The sequence below is a fragment of the Lissotriton helveticus genome, chromosome 1_1 (genome assembly GCF_964261635.1).
Source record: "Lissotriton helveticus chromosome 1_1, aLisHel1.1, whole genome shotgun sequence".
NCBI classification, from domain to species: domain Eukaryota; kingdom Metazoa; phylum Chordata; class Amphibia; order Caudata; family Salamandridae; genus Lissotriton; species Lissotriton helveticus.
This window is the reverse complement of record NC_136057.1, coordinates 1,944,174,231-1,944,193,631: the sequence shown is the minus strand read 5'-3', so window position 1 is coordinate 1,944,193,631 and position 19,401 is coordinate 1,944,174,231. Positions and strand designations below refer to the sequence as shown.

Genomic DNA, 19,401 nt, shown 5'->3' with positions numbered 1-19,401 from the left:
AAGGTACAGTGCATACTGAAATAAGAGGATTATTTCACTCAACCACTTGTTTGAGAGAAACACTTTACATAGTTGTATGCTGTGCAGAGCACCAATAATGACTCTAAGATCCCAAAGGACGACCCAAACCTTTCATTAGAGGAAGTACCTGAAGAAGTACTCTCCTTTACTTTAGAAGAAACTGTGTCTGCAATTAGCCTGGGACAGGGCAAAGCCCCAGGATTAGACAGGATACCGGGGATCTTTACTGCTCAGAACCTATTATATGGGGTCCTGTCCAATACTTAATTTTTTTCGCAAATGCGCGAGGAGGAGCTATCCCAAGTACTTGGAAAGGCGCCTCAAACTATAGACCAACCGGCCTCCCAGATACAGCACAGAAAGTTTTCAGTAAATTGATCCTGATGCACCTAAATACTTGGATCGAGGAAAACAATATACTGTCCCACCTACAAGCTGGCTTTAGGGAATCCACTAGCATCTTAGATCATGTATTCTGTTTTTTACTGCTCACCTTGAAGGAAGTCATCATTAGGAAGGGTGCTCTTTGTCATGTTCGTAGATCTTAAGCAAGCAATTGACTCCATAAATCGCACCAAATTATGGGTCGCCCTCTGGGATCTCGGTCTGCCAAATGGGCTATTACAACAATGTGTAGGCACCAGGACAACTATGGCCAGGTTCGATGGAACCAGAAGGGCAAACTCACTGGGGAGATAGGAGTGCATAAAGGAGGCTGACAAGGTTGAATCTTAGATCCAACCCTTTTTACCCTATACATGAATGAGCTGCTCCAAGCTTTGTACAATTTGAACACGCTCCTAAGCTTGCAGGCAGACAAATCCCTTCACTCCTGTTCGCAGATGATACACTACTGATTGCAAACATCCCTATGGGTGTGCAAAATATATTGCACAGGTTTGCAACAGCCTACACTGACTTTGGTCTAGAGATAAATTGCTCCAAGACCAAACCCCCACCGTTGCTTCAAAGGGAAAATCAAACTGGGCTCAGGCATGCTTGAACAAGTCGAGGTTTTTGACTACCTAAGAGTCGGACTGAATAGCAACTCAACCTTGTCCGAACAAATTCAAAAGAATACCCTCACCTTACAGTACGTTGACTCAGCAGTGGTCAGAAAATGTAATCAATCTGCTTATCACCCTACTTCTCCAGCCCTAGAAATTCACTGAGCCAGAGGTCTGGGGGCAGTACTTCACAAGACAGACCTGTGGGACCTGGACTAGACAAAGAGCCTAGAGCTGGCAGAAAATACATTTTATAAGGTCATTACTAAAACTGCCAAATAGTACTCCACTTTTCCTGGTCCGGTTAGTCCTTGGCCTAAGAACTTTTAAACACATAGCATAATTGAAATCTCTATTGTTTTGGGTCCGAATGTAGACCAGTAAAGCCCAAGTTCCAGTAAAAGATGCTGTAGTGGAAGTACTGACCCTCGATGGAGCAGTAAGATGGGTGAAGTGGTTTAAAGAGGTGAGGTATTGGCTAACTAGACGGAGGCTGAAGGCTATCTGGGAAGACCCCATATTCTTGATGAAAGATGCACTACCTCTCTTAAAAGTGAAGTTATGGGCTTACATCCAGGACTCCTGTTATGTCATCGCAGTACAGGGCTTTCTAACAGGTAGATTTTTAGAGTTGAAATGTACATTTTTATTTGACGCGATCATGGATAAAATTGAACCCCCACATGCATGTGCACTTTACTTACCATTCAGGTATGGAACTCTATCTTTGAATTATATTGGAAGTAGATGGACTCAGACTACTGTAACCCCGATGTGCCCAGCATTCTCCCTTAGTCCTGAATCTTTATACCACTATATGTTTTTTGTCCCCGTTATGCTCAGATCAGGAAAAAGTGGCTAATAACTATGTCGGCTCTTATTCAGGCGACCAGTAGAAGCTTTGCGAGTACTTAGATCAGATTCTACTAAATGGTTAGTATTCGCCATGTCACGGAACTTGCTTTACACCTGGTGCATTAGGTCTAAGCTGTTAACTGTAAGGTAAAACTCAGGACAACACAGGCTAAGGCATTATATGCAAACAGCATTGCAACTGCTGATAACACTTGTTTTTAATGTTAACGGTCACATGATTTCAATTGTTTATGATTCTAAATTTCTATAATCTTTTCATGCTATGACTTTTCTGTATTCTTGTACAATGTATCTTAGCAGGAAGACTGTCTATACATTTGGTGAATGATCTCTATTATGATCGAATAAAGAACTACTACTGAGGATGTATCTCACTTTCATTGCCAACATACACTACAGCCACTCCTATCATCAGCGTTGACTGAAGGCGTACCGGCCACCCTCACTCCCCATGGACTGACGGTGCACCACCTTCCCATGCTCAGCGCAGACTGAAGTTGTACTGTCTCACCCTGGCTCAGCACACTCTGAGGGTACACCACTCTTCCTAGTTCACCATAGATCCAAGCGGTCTTAGTTCAAGTGGAGGGTGTCTAGCTCTCCCCAATTCTCTACAGAATGTTGCCATCCTGGTTTCACAGATAAAGCCCTGAGCAAGAATGTTAACAGTGCTACGGCTCAGGTGTGCAAATGTGTTTCTCTTTTCTTGTATAGAACACCGTGTATAACAGTTTGTGACTCAGCACAAAATGAAACTTGATGTCCACTCCTCGCACACTGTGCAAACTAAGCAAATACCTCTCCCTGCCACAGCGAGCAGTAACGTGCATTGGCCTTCCACCAACAGTGGAAAGTGTCCCACTCATTTAAGTATGCATTGAGGGAGTTTTACTGTTTGCTGCCTGGTCATAGTTGAGGTATCTTATTTCCAGGATCAGTCTATGGTGAAATGTCTTCTTCGCATAAGCTGATAATAGGGTGTCTTATTTGTCTGGCTTTGTACTTTGGCATAGACCTTCTGCACTGACTCTGTTTCTTTTCTTTGCAGCCTACATTTCTGGATTATGTGAAACCTCGCTCCTGGAACTGTCTGCCTCAACCTTAAACACTGCATTGAGCCATGAGGTTGCGCTTCATTTTTCAGATCCAGATGTTGGAGTGAAACCATGTTCGACCATAAAAAGAAAAAATATTTTGAATAGAGGATGTTCAGGTTACCAAAGGCTTCTGATGAGCGCTCTGGTTGGATGGCTTATCTTGTCCAGACCCAGCTTTAAACATTTAAGCCACAAAGCACATTTCCAGAGAGTTTGACAGCAAGCCAAGGTTACATGGGCTTCCATGAGATAGAAATGCTGATGTACTTTCTTCATTATGTCCGAAAATCTGACTGTGTCAAATGGACCCAGACCCCAACGATGATGAATGTGTCATTACAACCTCTTATTTCCCTCACAAAGATTCCAGATATTCCATTATGACGGACCAAGATCTTGCCATTTCTCTTTGAGATGGCCTGTATTATATTCCATTGCTTTCAAATCCTTTTCCGTGCACCCGGAATTTCTTCCAACCCTTCAGTTTTGTTGCAGCTGTAGATCTGCAGAGCCTGCTGCTGTAATTGAAGGAGGATCTACAGTTGGCCACTGCCGACATCAATCATTGTTTGTCTTCTCAGTTGGCTACGGATGCTGCTTTCCAAATGTTATCAAGACTTTTCATTTATATGTGAAAGGGCTGTGGCCCCAGCAAACTATTACTGTACATCCTGGTCGTATTGAATGTGTCTGGCTTTGTTGCAGCTGGAGATCTTGTGCACTAATATGCCTTTGGCATTTCTTCCGTCCTTGACCAAACATTTTCCTAATTGACATGTGTGAAAACTACTTTGTTTTTTTACCAAAAACGTTTTCTGTAATAACAGGAACCCTGCAGTGAGACTTCTTGACATTAAATCCAGAGTGACTCTGAAAACTACCCTGGAGTGCGGCTTTTACAGGCTCCCAGAGTACTGTCCAGTTGTGTGGTATTCCTTCGTGAGCCTGACTTTACTCCAGGAGTAGACCACAATAAGGTTAGACTTCTTAGGAGAATCATCATGATATGTAGCTTCTTAACATGGGTGCTTTCCTGAGCAATGGCTTCCCGACCAGAAGACCTGGGGGGTGGTGTCCTGATCGAAAAGCTGCTTGTGCCATGGTTTACTACACAGGAGCCATGGCTGACATCTACACAATGAGACACCTCAGAGCATTCCTTCGTTCCTGGGGGAGATATCCCTGGGACGTGGTGTCAGTCATGGCCTATCCATGGTTCTGCTAGGAGAAGACTACTGCAGGCAATAGCTTTATGGAAATAAAGGTTTCCTGGATGTATGGCATAGATACGTGGCTTTTTGATAGGTTCCACCCCACGGAATTAATTTGTGATGGGGTTACTGTCCATCTTGTCAAGAAAAATTTTGAACAACATATTTACTTCAAGGGGAGCCTATCCTGGAATTTGGTGTTTTGAAGCAGATACATCACCCAGCAGAGCTTCTCCCTTCCTGTTATTACATCTTTCAAGTAGTTATTCAGCTGACACTCTTTTTGTGATGTTTGGCCTGCCTTTTCTGTTTAATTTTAGTATCTCAGGTTTTATTTACTGGGAGCTTTCTGTTAGAATAACAAGAGCTGATTATATATTGATGTTTGTCAATTTTTGTATTAATGATAAGGGAGAAATATCGGAAGAATACTTGAAACTTCACAGCTAATTGAGAATTCCTACATGCGTCTCATTTGTGGTATGTGGACCCTGCCTGGTGTATTGTCCATGGACTACTGAGTGCTCTGCTGGCAGACTCACTAGGAGTCTAGCAGGATTCTGTAAACCCACAGTAGGCTATTTAGGCTAGACCAAGAGTGCCCAGTAGTTAGCAGTAATATTTAGAAACCCATTTGGCGAGTAGTGCGGGTTGGCCAGCAGTAACGTATTAGTACTTTCTAGACCAGGCCAGTAGATGCAGCCACGACAGCTACGGTTTCCCCCAACATTTTGTATTAAACGTGGATAAAATATTTGTGCATTAGGCCCTCTATGTATGTGGTGATATTTTTATGCCGTCCTTTGACAAAGTGCACTTGCCAATGATCTGTATAAGGTTGCGTTAATAAAATTTATCTAAACAAACCTAGTCGTGATCTGGTCCTCTGGTAGCAGGTGAGCATGACTTGGGTGAGGGGCTCGAATTGGTGGGAGATATGGAATTGTGAGGTCAGTTTTACAAGCCACGTAGTGTGTTATTTGGTCTACCTGTTAACCGTTCTTATTATCTGTGCTCATTTTATTCAGATGTTCGGAGTTCACATCCGTCTTCATTGAAAGATGTGTCCATAATCCCTTTTTTGAAGGCAATACCAATGGCTTGTCTAGCATGATAATACTGTCTGCCATCAGCATTGCCTCTATAAAAAGGATTATGGACTCTTTTGAAGACCGTGACCGGTTAGCCGCTCTTTTTTTTTTTTTTTCTTATGGCAGGTCCAGTGGCCTGTAAAGCTTCACTGGTGTTTTCGGTTCGGTCTGTGGCACCCGCTTAGAAGGAATTATTTGTTGCCTTTGCAGGGTAGTCCTTTAGCTTAAAGGTCATCTGCTCTGCGTCTCAGTTAACTAGCATTTATAATGCAATAGACCTCGCCTTTCATTAAGTTAAAGCCATTTGCTTCGCTATACAATACCATTAGCAAAGCAAAAGGCTTTAACTTAATTAACGACGAGACCTATTGCATTTTCAATGCTTGTTAATTTCATGTAACTCTCTTCACCTGGGTCGAGGTGGCAGCTAACCTCTCCAATTAGAGAAAAATGTGAATACAACTTTTAAACGGATATTTAAAAAATATACAGACAACTCGACGGGGCAACCGATGGAGAGTGAAACATCGCGATCTGCCGATGCCAACACAAAATTGACTGCAAATACCTCAACTCCCAACAGGAAGCTGTAGAAAGTATCACATTAGCTCAGGAGGAAAGTTTAGCAGTCAAATGTGTTCCAGACCTCCAGCAAAAATACACAGAAGGGGGCGAATGAGAAAATTAATCCAGGTTTGGAATTCATTAGTTTGTGGCTAAAATGCAGAGCTCTGGCAGACGTCCTCTGTAGAGATCCACCGTATCCTTTCGCTTTTATTAAGTATGAAAGAACCCTCTGCAACGAAAATAAATCAAAAAATGATTTTCAGGCGGTATAGGCCCACTGGATGTTTGATATCAAGGAAGCAGATAAAGCTGCAATGCTGTAAGTCCATAAGGTCGACTTATGCAGTGCTAAGAAGGCATGGCTTACAAGTTCATTATAACAGAACATAACAGCAGAGCCTAGAAGTCAACTGACTATAAGAGGGGACCGTGATGTGTAGATTTTAAATCCAGCTTTTGCTTGCGTGTCAATCATTTTCGCCATTTGCTTTTACCTACCATACACTGAGAAGTGTGTTAGAATACATTTCACAAGAGCGCTACAACCATAAGAGCAATTTCCCTTTGACACACTACATCTGAAAGAGACACATTAGTGATAAATTCCTTACCTTAGAATATCCCCAGGCGTCGAACTGGATCTGGAAAGTTTTGCTTAGCAGTACCCCTGCGCGTCGGTAGGTGGTGTCGTGCGGCTCCGCGCCAGTCACTGGCGTGAGCGCTGAGATGACTTCACGGAGACTACTTAGGCGCCACCCATGCGCGCTGACGTCAGTTCTTTCTTTTTCCGCGCAGATCCGGATTTAGCACGTACCTCAGTCATTTTTTTTACTACTCTTTTGAGACTTTTTGTCGCCCCTTCTGTCTCCGGTTGCTCCTAGGGATGCCCGGCTTAAGTCTTGTGGGTCGTGTCACCGTAACATGTCGGTGGCGGACCCCCACGACGTGTGTCTCTACTGCCTAGAGACCGACCATTACTCCCGCGACTGACGAAACTGACGAGTCATGGCCCGAAGGCCCTGCGGGAGCGGCGCCGGAAGTTGCTGGAAGTCCGGCATTCCTCTCACCGCCGCTCCGCATCTAGGGGCCGTTCCCAGGACTCGCGGTACCGGAGCCGTCGCTCCTCGGGCTCTAAGTCTTCATCTTCAGATTCCAGTAAGCGACGCCATAAAAAGAAGTTGAAGAAGCGCGTTCGCTCTCCGATGTCGCTCCCCGGAGGCAGACGAGGGGGACAGGGGCTCCGCCCCTGCGGCTCCTTTGGAGCCGGGGAATCCCGCGGCCTACCCGCTATACCGGGGTCCGTCGGCAACTCCCAAACAGGTGCAAGAGTTTCTTGCAGCCTTGGACTGCCTTTACAGGCCCCGGGCTCCCGCCGCCGAGCCTTTGGGCCCCGCGGTCCCGTGTCCAGATCCTGCTGGCCCGGCGGCGCACTGGGTGCCGTTCCGTCCGCCCCTGCCCCGGTTCCCGGACCTTTTTGTTCCGGCCTGGGATCCACATTGGGAGGCGGCGCCGTTCCTGGCACCGTTTGTCCCTGCTCCGGCTCTGGCCCTGCCGCCGCCACCGGCCCCAGCTACGCTGGAGCCGGACGAAGACTGGGACGGTTCTGTGGACCCCCTCGCTCGGCAATGTGACTCAGAGCAGGATTGGGTGGACGACCTTGAGGATGCGGACAAACTGGATGTGTCTTCGGACCTGGGGTCTGCCTCTCCGCCTACCTTGGAGGAGGGTGCCTCCTACACTGTGGTGCTCCGTCGGGCGGCGGAAGTTCTCCATCTCGACCTCCCTATGGTGACCCTCAAGACCAACCTCTGAAGTGCTCCAGAGGGCGTCTGCGTCGTCGGAGCCGCTTCTTCCTTTCAATGAGGCCCTTACCGAAGTCCTTTTGGGCACTTCGTTGCGGCCGGCCTCAGGGGCACCAGTGGATAAGAACGTCGCTAGGCGTCATCCCGCCTTCCTGACTGCTCACCCCACGCCTGAGAGCCTGGTCATTCAGGCCTCGACGTCACAAAGTGCCTTCCCCATGGCTCCGCCAGATAAGTACTCTAAGAAGCTGGACCAATATGGCAAGAGGTTGTTCTCCTCGGCCAGCTTGGGGCTGCAGTCGGTTAATACCGCCTGCTAATTGAGCCGTTACTCCCACGCCGTGTGGGATTCGGTAGCAGAGGTCCTGCCTCAGTGTTCTGAGGAGGTCCAGACTGTCCTTTCCCAAGCGGTTGCGGAGGGCAAGGATGCTGCGAAGTTCGCCATCAGGTGTGGTCTGGACACGGCTTATTCCTTGGGCAGGGCGATTTCCACGACTGTGGCGTTGCAGCGCCATGCCTGGTTGCGGTCTACCCGGTTCTCGCCCGATGTCCAGGGCTAGCTCATGGACATGCCCTTTGATGGCTCCCTCCTCTTTGGGGACAAGGCTGACAGTGCTCTGGAGTGCTTTAAAGACTAGCGGGCCACGGCTAAGTCCATGGGTCTTTCCACGAAGACCCCTGCCACGCCTGGGTTTCGTTCCTTTCATGGCCAGGGTAAAAGTACCCAAGCACGCTCCTCCACAAAGCCTGTGCAGAGCCAGCCTCAGCGCGGACGTGGATTCCGCAGGGGCGGGTTTGGCCACCAGCGAGCGTGGTCAGTCCACCTCCACCCCCGCTGCTGCCGCCTCCAAGCCTTCCTAATACGAGCTTCAGGGAGCACCCCACGCCGGTGGGTGGCAGAGTTCGCCTCCACTTCCACCACTGGCGCGGGATTACTTCGGACAAGTGGGTGCTGCAGATAATCCGCCAAAGTTATTCGCTCCCCTTTCTGTCCTCCCCTCCAGCTATGCCACCTTGTTACCACTGCATGTCGGGGGATCATTTGTCTCTTCTCCATCAGGAAGTCACAGCCCTCCTGGCCAAGGGGGCCATCGAGTGCGTTCCCGGTCAGGAAGTAGGGAGTGGTTGTTATTCCCACTACTTGCTGGTCCCCAAGAAGGAAAAGGGGGGCTTACGCCCCATCTTGGACTTCCGGGACGTCCATTGCTTCCTCCGGAAGGAGAAGTTCAAGATGATGACTCTGGCTCAGGTTCTGACTGCCCTGGACCCTGGAGACTGGATGGTGGCATTGGACTTGCAAGACGCTTATTTCCATATTCCCATCCCGCCGGCGCAACCTGCGGTTCACGGTAGGCCAGGAGCATTTTCAGTGCTCCCCTTCGGCCTTACCAGTGCCCCTCTGGTGTTCACGAAAGTGATGGCGGTGGTCGCAGCTCATCTGCCCAAGTTAGGGGTGTCCGTCTTCCCCTACCTCGAGGACTGGCTGTTGAAGGCGGGCTCGCCCCAGACGGTTGTCACCCACCTCCAGAATACGTCCGACCCACTGCATTTGCTGGGGTTCTCCATCGACGTGCCGAAGTCGCACCTGAGTCCCTCTCAGACGCTCCCCTTCATTGGAGCGGTTCTGCACTCAACACTGTTTCGGGTTTATCCTCCCGATAGTGTCCGGGATATTCAGGCTATGATTCCGCTCTTTCAGCCCCTATCCCGGGTTTCCGTCAGGATGACCCTCCAGCTTCTGGGCCTGATGGTCTCCAGCATCCTGCTGGTGACACATGCCAGATGGCATATGTGGGCCCTGCAGTGGGACCTGTAGTTCCAGTGGGCACAGCATCAGGGCAACCTGTCTGACCGTGTCCAGATCTCGGAGGGCGCTACACAGCAGTTGCAGTGGTGGCTCACGAATCGCGATTGGGTCAAATGGCAGATCCCTCTCACTCCTCCAACCGGAGCACACAGTGGTGACGGATGCGTCCCTCCTGGGATGGAAAGGCCACTTGGGGGAGGCGGAGATCATAGGCCTCTGGTCTCCAGCGGAGTCCCAGCTCCAAATCAACCTTCTGAAGCTTTGGGCAATCCGACTTGCACTGAAGGCATTCCTTCCCTCTGTCAGGGAAGTGTAGTGCACGTGTTCACGGCAACACCACCGCCATGTGGTACTGCAACAAACAGGGCGGGTTGGGGTTGTGGACCGTATGTCAGGAGGCTCTCCGCCTCTGGACATGGCTGGAACGTCAAGGCATTACCATGGTGGTTCAACACCTGGCAGGTTCTCTGAACGCCAGGGCAGACTAACTCAGCCGCAGGTGCATGATGGATCACAAATGGCGTCTGAACTCGGACGTGGCACAAGATCTCTTTCTGCAGTGGGGAGAGCCTTGGTTAGATCTATTCGCCACTGAAAAGAACGCGCAATGTCATCAGTTCTGCGCGTTGAAATTTCCAAGGCGGCACTCGCTCGAAGACTCTTTTCGTCTCGAGTGGAGCTGTGGTCTACTGTACGCTTTTCCGCCTATACCGTTTCTGCCCAGAGTGCTGAAGACGATCAGGCGCGACTGTGCCCAAGTTATTCTTGTGGCTCCGGACTGGGCTCGAAGAGTATGGTATCCCGAGCTACTCAGTATGAGCATCGATCCCCCGATCTATCTGCCTCTGCGGGAGGATCTTCTGTCGCAGCAGCAGGGGACGGTCCTCCACCCGAACCTGTCCAGTCTCCACCTCCATACATGGAGATTGAGCGGCGGCAGTTGGCGGCTTTCGACCTTCCTCCCGAAGTCTGTAATGTCATTCTGGCAGCCAGGCGTCCCTCCACTAAAACGCTATACGCCTGCAGATGGAACAAATTTGTGGCGTGGTGCACAGCGAAGGCTGTCTATCCCCTTTCGGCCCCTCTTTCTGAGGTTTTTCTGTTTCTCCTGTCTTTGGCCCAGCAGGGCTCTGCTCTGGGCACAATCAAATGCTATCTTTCTGCCATTTCCGCCTTCCTTAGGCTTCCTGATCAGCCTTCTCTTTTTAAGTCCCCGGTTGTTAACCGCTTTCTCAAAGGCATTACACACATGTTTCCTCCTGCGCCTTTCATAATGCCTCAATGGGACTTAAATCTTGTCTTGACTTTTCTGTGTGCGCTCCCTATGAGCCTCTTTATTTATTTTTATTTTTTTTAAATATATTTTTATTGCAGAGAAAAGTAGCAGTTGTACAACGGTCAATGACGAGGCAATCGGTGAAGGTAACACCGACGGTGAGGTAATACTGTTACACGGCCATTCAGCCCACAACACGGGGGTCGGGCGGCAATTTGTGCCTATGAGCCTCTTCATAACTGTCCTTTACGTCTTCTTACTCTAAAGACGGCTTTCCTGGTAGCTATCACCTCTGCCAGAAGAGTGAGTGAGCTCCAGGCTCTTTCTTCTACACCTCCTTTCCTTTCTGTTCATCCGGACAAGGTGGTTTTAAGGACCCATCCTTCTTTCTTGCCAAAGGTTGTCACACCCTTCCACATCGGGCAGACCATCACTTTGCCCACCTTTGTGCCGCCTCCGCATCCTTCCAGGGAAGAGGAAAGGCTCCACCATCTGGACCCAAAACGTGTGCTTGCTTTCTATCTGCATTGTTCACAACAGTTCCGGCTGGATGATCAGCTCTTTGTTGGCTACGTGGGTGCCAAAATAGGTCAGACTGTGCACAAACGGACCATTTCCCGGTGGGTCGTTCTGTGCATCAAAGGTGCATCAAAGCATGTTACTCCTTGGCCAAGAAGGAGCCTCCTGTGGGGCTGCATGCCCATTCGACCAGGGCACCTGCAGCCACTACTGCCTTGGGACGCGGCGTTCCCCTGCAGGACTTTCAGGCAGCTACGTGGGCCTCACTGCATACGTTTGCCAAACACTATTGCCTTGACAGTCCGGTCCGGAGAGATGGCTTCTTTGGCCGTTCAGTGCTCCGTGATTTTCTGGTTCCTGTTCGCAGACCCACCACCGTGGTTGGTTTTGCTGGGGTATCTATTCTAAGGTAAGGAATCTGTCACTAACGTGTCTCTTTCAGATGCACAAGTTACTTTTATTGTTAAAAGTAAAGCATGGGTGCCGCGATTATAGCAAAAGTAAAGAAATAGATATTTTTTTCTATTTCTTTACTTTTGATTTTGGCTTCCACATTTTAACAAAGTAACTGTGTGATCCTGGGCAAATTACTTTATCAGTGCTCTTGGCTGCCAGTGGAACACCATCTTAGAAACGAGGCCTTGTAAAATGAGCTACATAAAAAGAAACATTTACCTAACATTGTGCAAACAAGAAAGGCCACCACGCCGCACGCCCAGACATTGTTAGCAGAAGACATCACATCACCAAGGACACAGAGCATCAGTGGTGAACTTTTCTTTTATCAATCATTGTTTTCAGACGTGTTACTTCAGCACCCCCAGAGTGCATTATGATGATTAACCGAAACCAAGGACATGGGCACTAAGTTCTTGGTGAAGCGGACCCATCTTGCAAACAAGAACCTATTTAAATGTGTTTCTGTGAGTTATGCAAGCTTGCTCCCTCCTTACCCACAATGCTTTTAAGATTGTTCCTAATCTGCTGGAAAACTCTTTGCACCTCTTCAGGGGTTGGGCCAAATCCTCCTCATGGGTGAACTTGTTTTCAAAGGCTCACCTTCTGCTCCCCCGCCCAGTTAACAGCCGCTCCCCTGCCACAGATAGTATTTCTTTTAGCTTCGCTGCAGTCTAATCGCCTGTATCACCTGGAGAACGACGACGACAACAACAACACCACCACCCTGCTGGACAACCTCGCCAACCTCGGACTCAAGCAACTGGTGAACACCCCCACCCACTACGCCGGCCACACGCTTGACCCAGTCTTCTCCTCCAGCAAGTACATCTCCATCAGCCACTCCACCGGACTACACTGGACAGACCACAGCTGCGTCCACTTCAGCTTCAGAAGGACCACGACTTACCACCACCCGCAACAGGTTCCCCGCAGGAGCTGGAACAAGATCACCACCGACCAGCTCACCATATCACGGAACCAGAACCCTCCCGCCAGCTCAATGGACCCCAACCAAGCAGCCAACAACCTCACACGGTGGATCACCAATTGCGCTGACGACCTCGCACCGCTGAAAAACCATCCCAGCATGCCCGGCAGCAAGAAAGCCTCCTGGTTCAACGACGACCTCAAGAAATCCAAGCAGAACTGCCGTACCCTCGAGAAAGCCTGGCGAAAAAAACCAGACTACAGACAACATGACCGCCCTCAAGCACACCACCTGCAAACACCACCAGCTGATCCACACCACCAAGAAGACAGCATTCAAGGAACGACTAGACAACAACGCACGCAACAGCAAAGAACTCGTTATCATCGTCAAAGAGCTCTCCAACCCCAGCGCCGGAAACAACGTCATCACCCCCTCACTAGACCTCTGCGACTCACTCGCCTCGTTCTTCCACAGCAAGATCGCAGACATACACAACAGCTTTGGCACACAGACCACGCACCCAACCACTGAACTGACGCCCCCCACCACCACCCTCCGCGCCTGGAACCCGGTCAGCACCGAAGACACCATCCACACGATGAACACCATCCACTCCGGATCACCAACCGACCCATGCCCCCACCACGTCTTCAACAAGGCCGACTCCGTCATCGCACCCCAACTCCGGGACATCATCAACTGCTCCTTCAACACCGCCACCTTCCCGGAGAGCTGGAAGCATGCCGAACTCAGCGCCCTCCTGAAGAAACCATCAGCGGACCCCACCGACCTCAAGAACTACCGCCCCATCTCGCTCCTCCCGTTTCCTGCCAAAGTCATCGAGAAGACCGTCAACAGACAGCTTACCGCCTTCCTCGAGACGAAAGGATCCCTCGACCACTCGCAGTCCGGCTTCCGAGCCAACCACAGCACCGAGACCGCCCTCATCGCAGCCACTGACGACATCCAAGCCCTGCTCGACAATGGGGAAACAGCGGCCCTCATCCTCCTGGACCTCTCCGCAGCGTTTGATACTGTCTGCCACCACACCCTAGTGCAGCACCTCAGCAACGTCAGAATCCAAGACAAGGCATTAGAGTGGATCATCTTGTTCCTCGCCGGAAGAACCCAGAGAGTCCGCCTCCCCCCGTTCAGATCCGAAGTCATCTGCGGCGTACCACAAGGATAATCTCTCAGCCCCACCCTCTTCAACGTCTACATGAGCCCCCTCGCAGCCATCGCACGCCAACACAACCTCAACATCTCCTACGCTGACGACACCCAGCTGATCCTCTCCCTCACCAACGACCCATGATTGATTGATTGTATTATTGTGGCAGGCTCCTGTGGGCTTGGCTGTCTCACTGCTTCTTTGTTATTCGGAGTCCGTTCTTATGTTGTGATGCTTTTCTTCAAAGTGTTTTTCTGTATTTTCATGGAGCAGTTTACCGATGTTGAGTCCCAGCGTCCCTCGGCCTTCGCTCGTGTTTTTTTCACAGACCTTTACACTTGAGCGAACAAGGACGCATTGGAAATTTTGATGGGCAAGCCAACCTGCTGCCTTATTAACCCAGATACTCCGCTGATGTGACGTTCTGCCATGTCCCTGGCTTCCCCTGGCTTCCCAGTTTGTATTGCTGTGCAGGCAGAATCCAAAGGTTCTCACGAAGTATTAGTATTCCATGTTTGTCTGTTGTACACAAAATCGGCCTTAATGACAGTATTTTTGACTCCGAAGCTGCATTGCTTTTTTTGATAATGCTAGTTTGCTTGCGTAAGTATCAGTTACATTAGCCTGTTCTAGTATGCGGAGCATAACTTCATTTTGAATGCCAGTTTTGCTGTTAACAATTCAGTTTTAGTGGATAGCTTGAGGTGGCCTTTTGCCTACAGGACTGATTTTGATTCCCGATTTTAATGCATTGTTTTTCTCTGTTTGTGCCCAGATTAAGTGCAGCTGCAAATAACTTGTTTTGAGACTTAATAGCCTACTATAAAATTATATAAAGTAAGAATGATAGGAGCAGTGTAACGAAAAATAATACAGTAGGTAGAAATGTGTGTTTTTCTATGCATTTACAGTTTAATGTCTGGTCATCTTTTCCTCTTGTGAAATTGTTAGTTGGTAACACAACATAGGAGGTAGTATGGATCTTTTTACATGTTCTCTCTGTGTCTCTCTCTCTCTCTCTCTCTCTGTCTCTCTCTCTCTCTCTCTCTCTCTGTCTCTCTCTCTCTCTGTCTCTCTCTCTCTCTGTCTCTCTCTCTCTGTCTCTCTCTCTCTCTCTCTCTCTCTCTGTCTCTCTCTCTCTCTCTCTCTCTGTCTCTCTCTCTCTGTCTCTCTCTCTCTGTCTCTTCTTATGAGAACACAGACAAGATATGAATATCCCTCTACAGCAGTGTCTGTTATGAGAAGACCTCTACGTAGCCGTACTGTTTAAACAAGTCTTGTAATAATACAAGCTCTCCATAGGCCCTTAATCTCTACAAGTCCTTTATAAGATCATAGATATGGTATAACATTTCCAATCTTTAAAAGACATTTTTTATAATTCTCTTCACAGCCCATGAGTCTGAAGGACTCTAGCCATCTCCAAATCTATCATCTAGATTTCGCACAACCCAAGCAGGCACATTAGAAGAGCAGAGCCAACGTATGACCATCCCTAGAGATTATGTGTATGGAAGACTTGTTGTGGAACCATCTCGTACACCGCCAGAGTATATGGAAAACCTATCATACAGACTTAGCCAGAGTACGAACATCTCTTCCGAGTGTCTACAAATGTCCTTTTACAAGGCCATAACCAAAGCATCAGTAAACTCCTTTTTAGTCCAGAAAACCAAAAGACCTCCTAAAACAAGAGAGAGGAAGCCAGAGGCTTTCACAGATTAAATTGTACATAAAACATAATTTTCAGATTTAACAACTCGCAACTAGTCTAAAATTGGCATATACGTTGTTTTCAATCCTTTCATATTTCTCCCGTGTTCCTCCTACCATTCCCAGGTTTTGACTCACAACCCCCAATCTCTTAAAAATGTAGATCCTCAGAACTTTTCTGGGCATATCACACAACTATAGACTTCCATTTGGTTTTAGAGGTAGAATGCAGCAGGTCCAAAGCTTTAGGCATGGAAGTATTTAGTGAAACAAGAAACGGAATGACTCCCAACATTTGATTTAAGTATGTTATTTTAAGACTTTCTCTCCAAGAAAGGTCAACAGAGAGTCTAACATATATAAAGAACATCTCATCATAGCCCCAGGCAGTGACTATTTGATTGTTCTTTCAAACTCAGCGCATTTAGATATCTTATTAGACAAACAATGCACATTTTTAGTACTCTACTGTATAATTAGTTTACCCAAAACTGGGCCCTGGCTCAAAGGCCTACTGACACTCTCTATAAGACCACATATAAGGTATGCAAGATTCCAATACTCAGTTAAACATATGCAATGTTATTGGAATTCTGCATCGTTTTCCACACAGTTGCGAATTTGCAGCATTTGTCACATAATCCATCTCCTTTTGCATAATTTTCAGATTTTAACAAAAATGTTTCTAGCTCAAACATATCATAAATTAATGAAAAGGCTATTATGCATGTTGCAGAGCATTGGCAGGCCTTTTGTCATGCGGAAGATAACTTTTCAGTACATTATTGCTGTATTTAGGTGTTACACTGATGCCAATAGGTGAAAGATTCTCCCATACATGATTAACGTGTAAAAATGGCTAAATAGTGCTTCAAACTGCCCCACATCATGCTGCCTAATTTTTCTTCTCTCCATAGCCCCTCTCTGAAATAGATTTCATTTTTTTTTTATAGCACTACGCATATTTCACTTCACTCAGTTTTTTGATGTGCATGGTACGCGTTCTTTGCAGAAGGCACATTAACCCTCTGCACTACTTTATGATGAGTAAAAACCTCTACTAGACAAAAGATCTCTCCCCAGCAGGACCATTAATCACCAGTTATCTAGACGTTTTAATTGATACCTGAAAACTGCTGACACACAAGGAACAGTGCAGAGCATACTTTTAAACCCATAAGTTAATTTAAAATAAAATGCAACCCCCATCCAGGTAGGTGAGTGCCAAGTGCGGCTACACCCGTCGCACCGCCCTGATTCTAATGGCCATGCAAATAGCCAATTACCATTCTATGAAGTTTCATTTGGCAAGAACATATCTTCACTGACCCAGTGCATGCTGTCATGTAGAATTCACTGGTTCAAGAAGTTTGACCTCTTCAATCTTGTGAGTCGCAGGAAGTTTATAGAGCACACGTTTCACAGCACTGAGCCCCTACTGTTAAGTAATAGGAGGGAAGCACCACTACACGGAATGGTAAGGGCACACATAGACTGTTTCTGCCTGATCTCCACTGCAACAAAAAAAATAACTTTTTCATAATCAACATCTTCCACCAACAAAAAAACGGATTACAAAAGCCGCTTTGCCAGGAGATGTGGTGTTTATTTATGAGACCCAGCCTGAAAATCGCGCTGAACAGCATCTTAAGACCAAGACGGACACTTAAGGAAACCCAGGAGGTCTAAGGACATAGGGAGTTGGTTGGGGGCGGAGGACGGAGCCGGGGTTGAGGTACTAAGAGTTTTAGATACTGTTTCAAAAGCACTTCAGCCTTCCTGGACGTGGCTGAAATACCCACAACAAGACATGGAGCAAGGCTGGTGCTTCCTCGCTAAATTCACATGCATGGAGTATTTCTCTGCCTCTACAGAAGGCACGTACTTGGTGCAGCCCACGTTGACTTTAACAATCTCTGCCTGCGATTTAAAGGGGCAAGCGCTCTCTTCTGTGCGGACTGACAGGAGCAGCGGCAAGCAGTGTATGAAATCTGGAAGAACAAGAAGTGTTAGGCTGGCAGCGAGAGACATCGAGGAAGTCAGCCAGAGACGGCAAGTAACATTCGCGAGGCCTGTTTGGAGCCCTTAGAGCGCACAAGCTCCGCTCCCTGCAGTGGGAAAGGGGGGGGGAGGGAGGGGGGAGGGGGGGTTGAGAAGATGTGCAAGCGGGGCCAGCCTTTACTGGCGGCAAAAAAAAAGTCCCCAGTGTATCACGCCACCAGTAAAGCATCCAATCCCCGCATGCACATCTTCTGTCTCTCCGTGTGCAGGCTTTGGAATCGAATCGATTCCAAAAGGTGCCTGTCATCGCGAGAGTAGCGCATGCGTGCTGCTAACGCCAGACGAGACCGAATTAAAGTACCTTCCAGTGGCCATTCCACTGTGAGATTTTTTCATCTTGTGTAATGTTACTACAACTGTCTTAGTAAATAGAATGTCTGGTATATTTTTAAGAAGGAGGATCAGGCTTATTTCTAACTTAAGTGTACATGTAAACTATGACGTTTACAAGCAATATGGACTCTGGCTAAATTCTAACCAAAACATTCTCCTTTCTGTGTCTGCTATCGAGTAAAAGAAAGGAGCCGATCCCTTTGTTCTTCTGTCAATAGCTGTTTCTATTCTACATGTCCGATTTGAGCATAAGCTTGATTAAAGCTCAATTCTCAGCTTCAGTTTAGGTTTGTTTGTTGTGATGTGCACACTGCCCTGTCACCTAGTGCAGTCTTTGTGCGGCTGTGTTTAAAGGCAACATGGTGGTACATGGTATATGGAAAAATAATGCAACCTGGTTGGCTGGAGCCCACGCAGGATGGGTAGAGAGTATATCTTTTTTTGTTACAGGTTTGAATAAGTGGTCGCTCAATCATACTTGCACATGCTCCATGGGAAGCATGTCTGTCAGCGATGTTCCAGTGGATGTGCCGGAACAACCTCCAGTGCAATACGAGTAAGACGGAGATACTGGTCTTCGGTACCCTGTGGGGTGGTGATGCTGGCCTAGCTTTGCACCATCTCCCCGACGCCCACTACAGTGGCTAAGAACCTCGGAGTAAAGTTTGACAAGTTGTCCTTCAAAACACAGGTGGAGAGCATACTTGGTACTTGTTTTGGCCTTCAGTGCTTCTTGAAGAAGTTCTTGTTCCTTCTTCCAGCCACTTGGCAGAACATGATAGTCCATGCTTTTCATAACAGCGGTCTTCAAACTGTGGGGCGCGACCCCCAGTGGGGCCGTGGAGTGATGCAAAGGGGGTTGGGCCTGCACAGTCACACTTCTGCCGAGGCCCAAGGGCTTCATGCCCCCCTCCTCCCTCATCATGTGTCTCAGCCCGACTGCTGCTGCAGTGAAACTCGAGCTGTTGGGGGCTCGGCTGGGCAGTGTCTGGAGTCATCTCCTGCACACTGAGTTTTTCACAAGTCTTTAAAGACCATTTGCATATTTACATGTCTTTGTAAACTGGTTACAGAGGCTTTGTTTTGTTCCTGGTTCCAGTACCCCCTGGGCCCCCATTCTGCCTGTTCCTTACATTTGTATTTTACAATTACTGTTGTACTGTGAGAATGCATTTAATGAAAAGGAATATAAAGTAGGGTTGCCAAAAGAAAAATGCCTACCTGTTTTGTTTAAAGAGCCTGGAAAGCCCTCCTCTTGATCACTCTGCACTCACAATGCACTTGCGCTGTTCACACTATACCTCACCCTGCAGTCACACGAGTACACTACTCATCCTGCACTCATGTGACACTTCATTCACCTGTCCCCCCCCACTGCTCAATATGCAACTCACTCAAACAAGCCTATCAGTAATCATACATTCATTCATCCCATTCTGAACTTAGTCGCACCCAAATT

At 47.9% G+C, this 19,401-nt stretch overlaps 1 protein-coding gene across 1 annotated transcript in view; it reads left to right on the top strand.

Moving 5' to 3' along the window:
• Positions 1-5,078, top strand: part of SOAT1 (sterol O-acyltransferase 1) — a 190,181-nt gene extending 185,103 nt beyond the window's left edge. Inside the window, exon 16 of the mRNA XM_078643762.1 lies at positions 2,953-5,078. Within this exon, the coding sequence (XP_078499888.1) occupies positions 2,953-3,009 (57 nt within the window). The 3' untranslated portion in view covers positions 3,010-5,078. The remainder of the gene's footprint in view (positions 1-2,952) is intronic.
• The last annotated feature ends 14,323 nt before the right edge of the window (positions 5,079-19,401 follow it).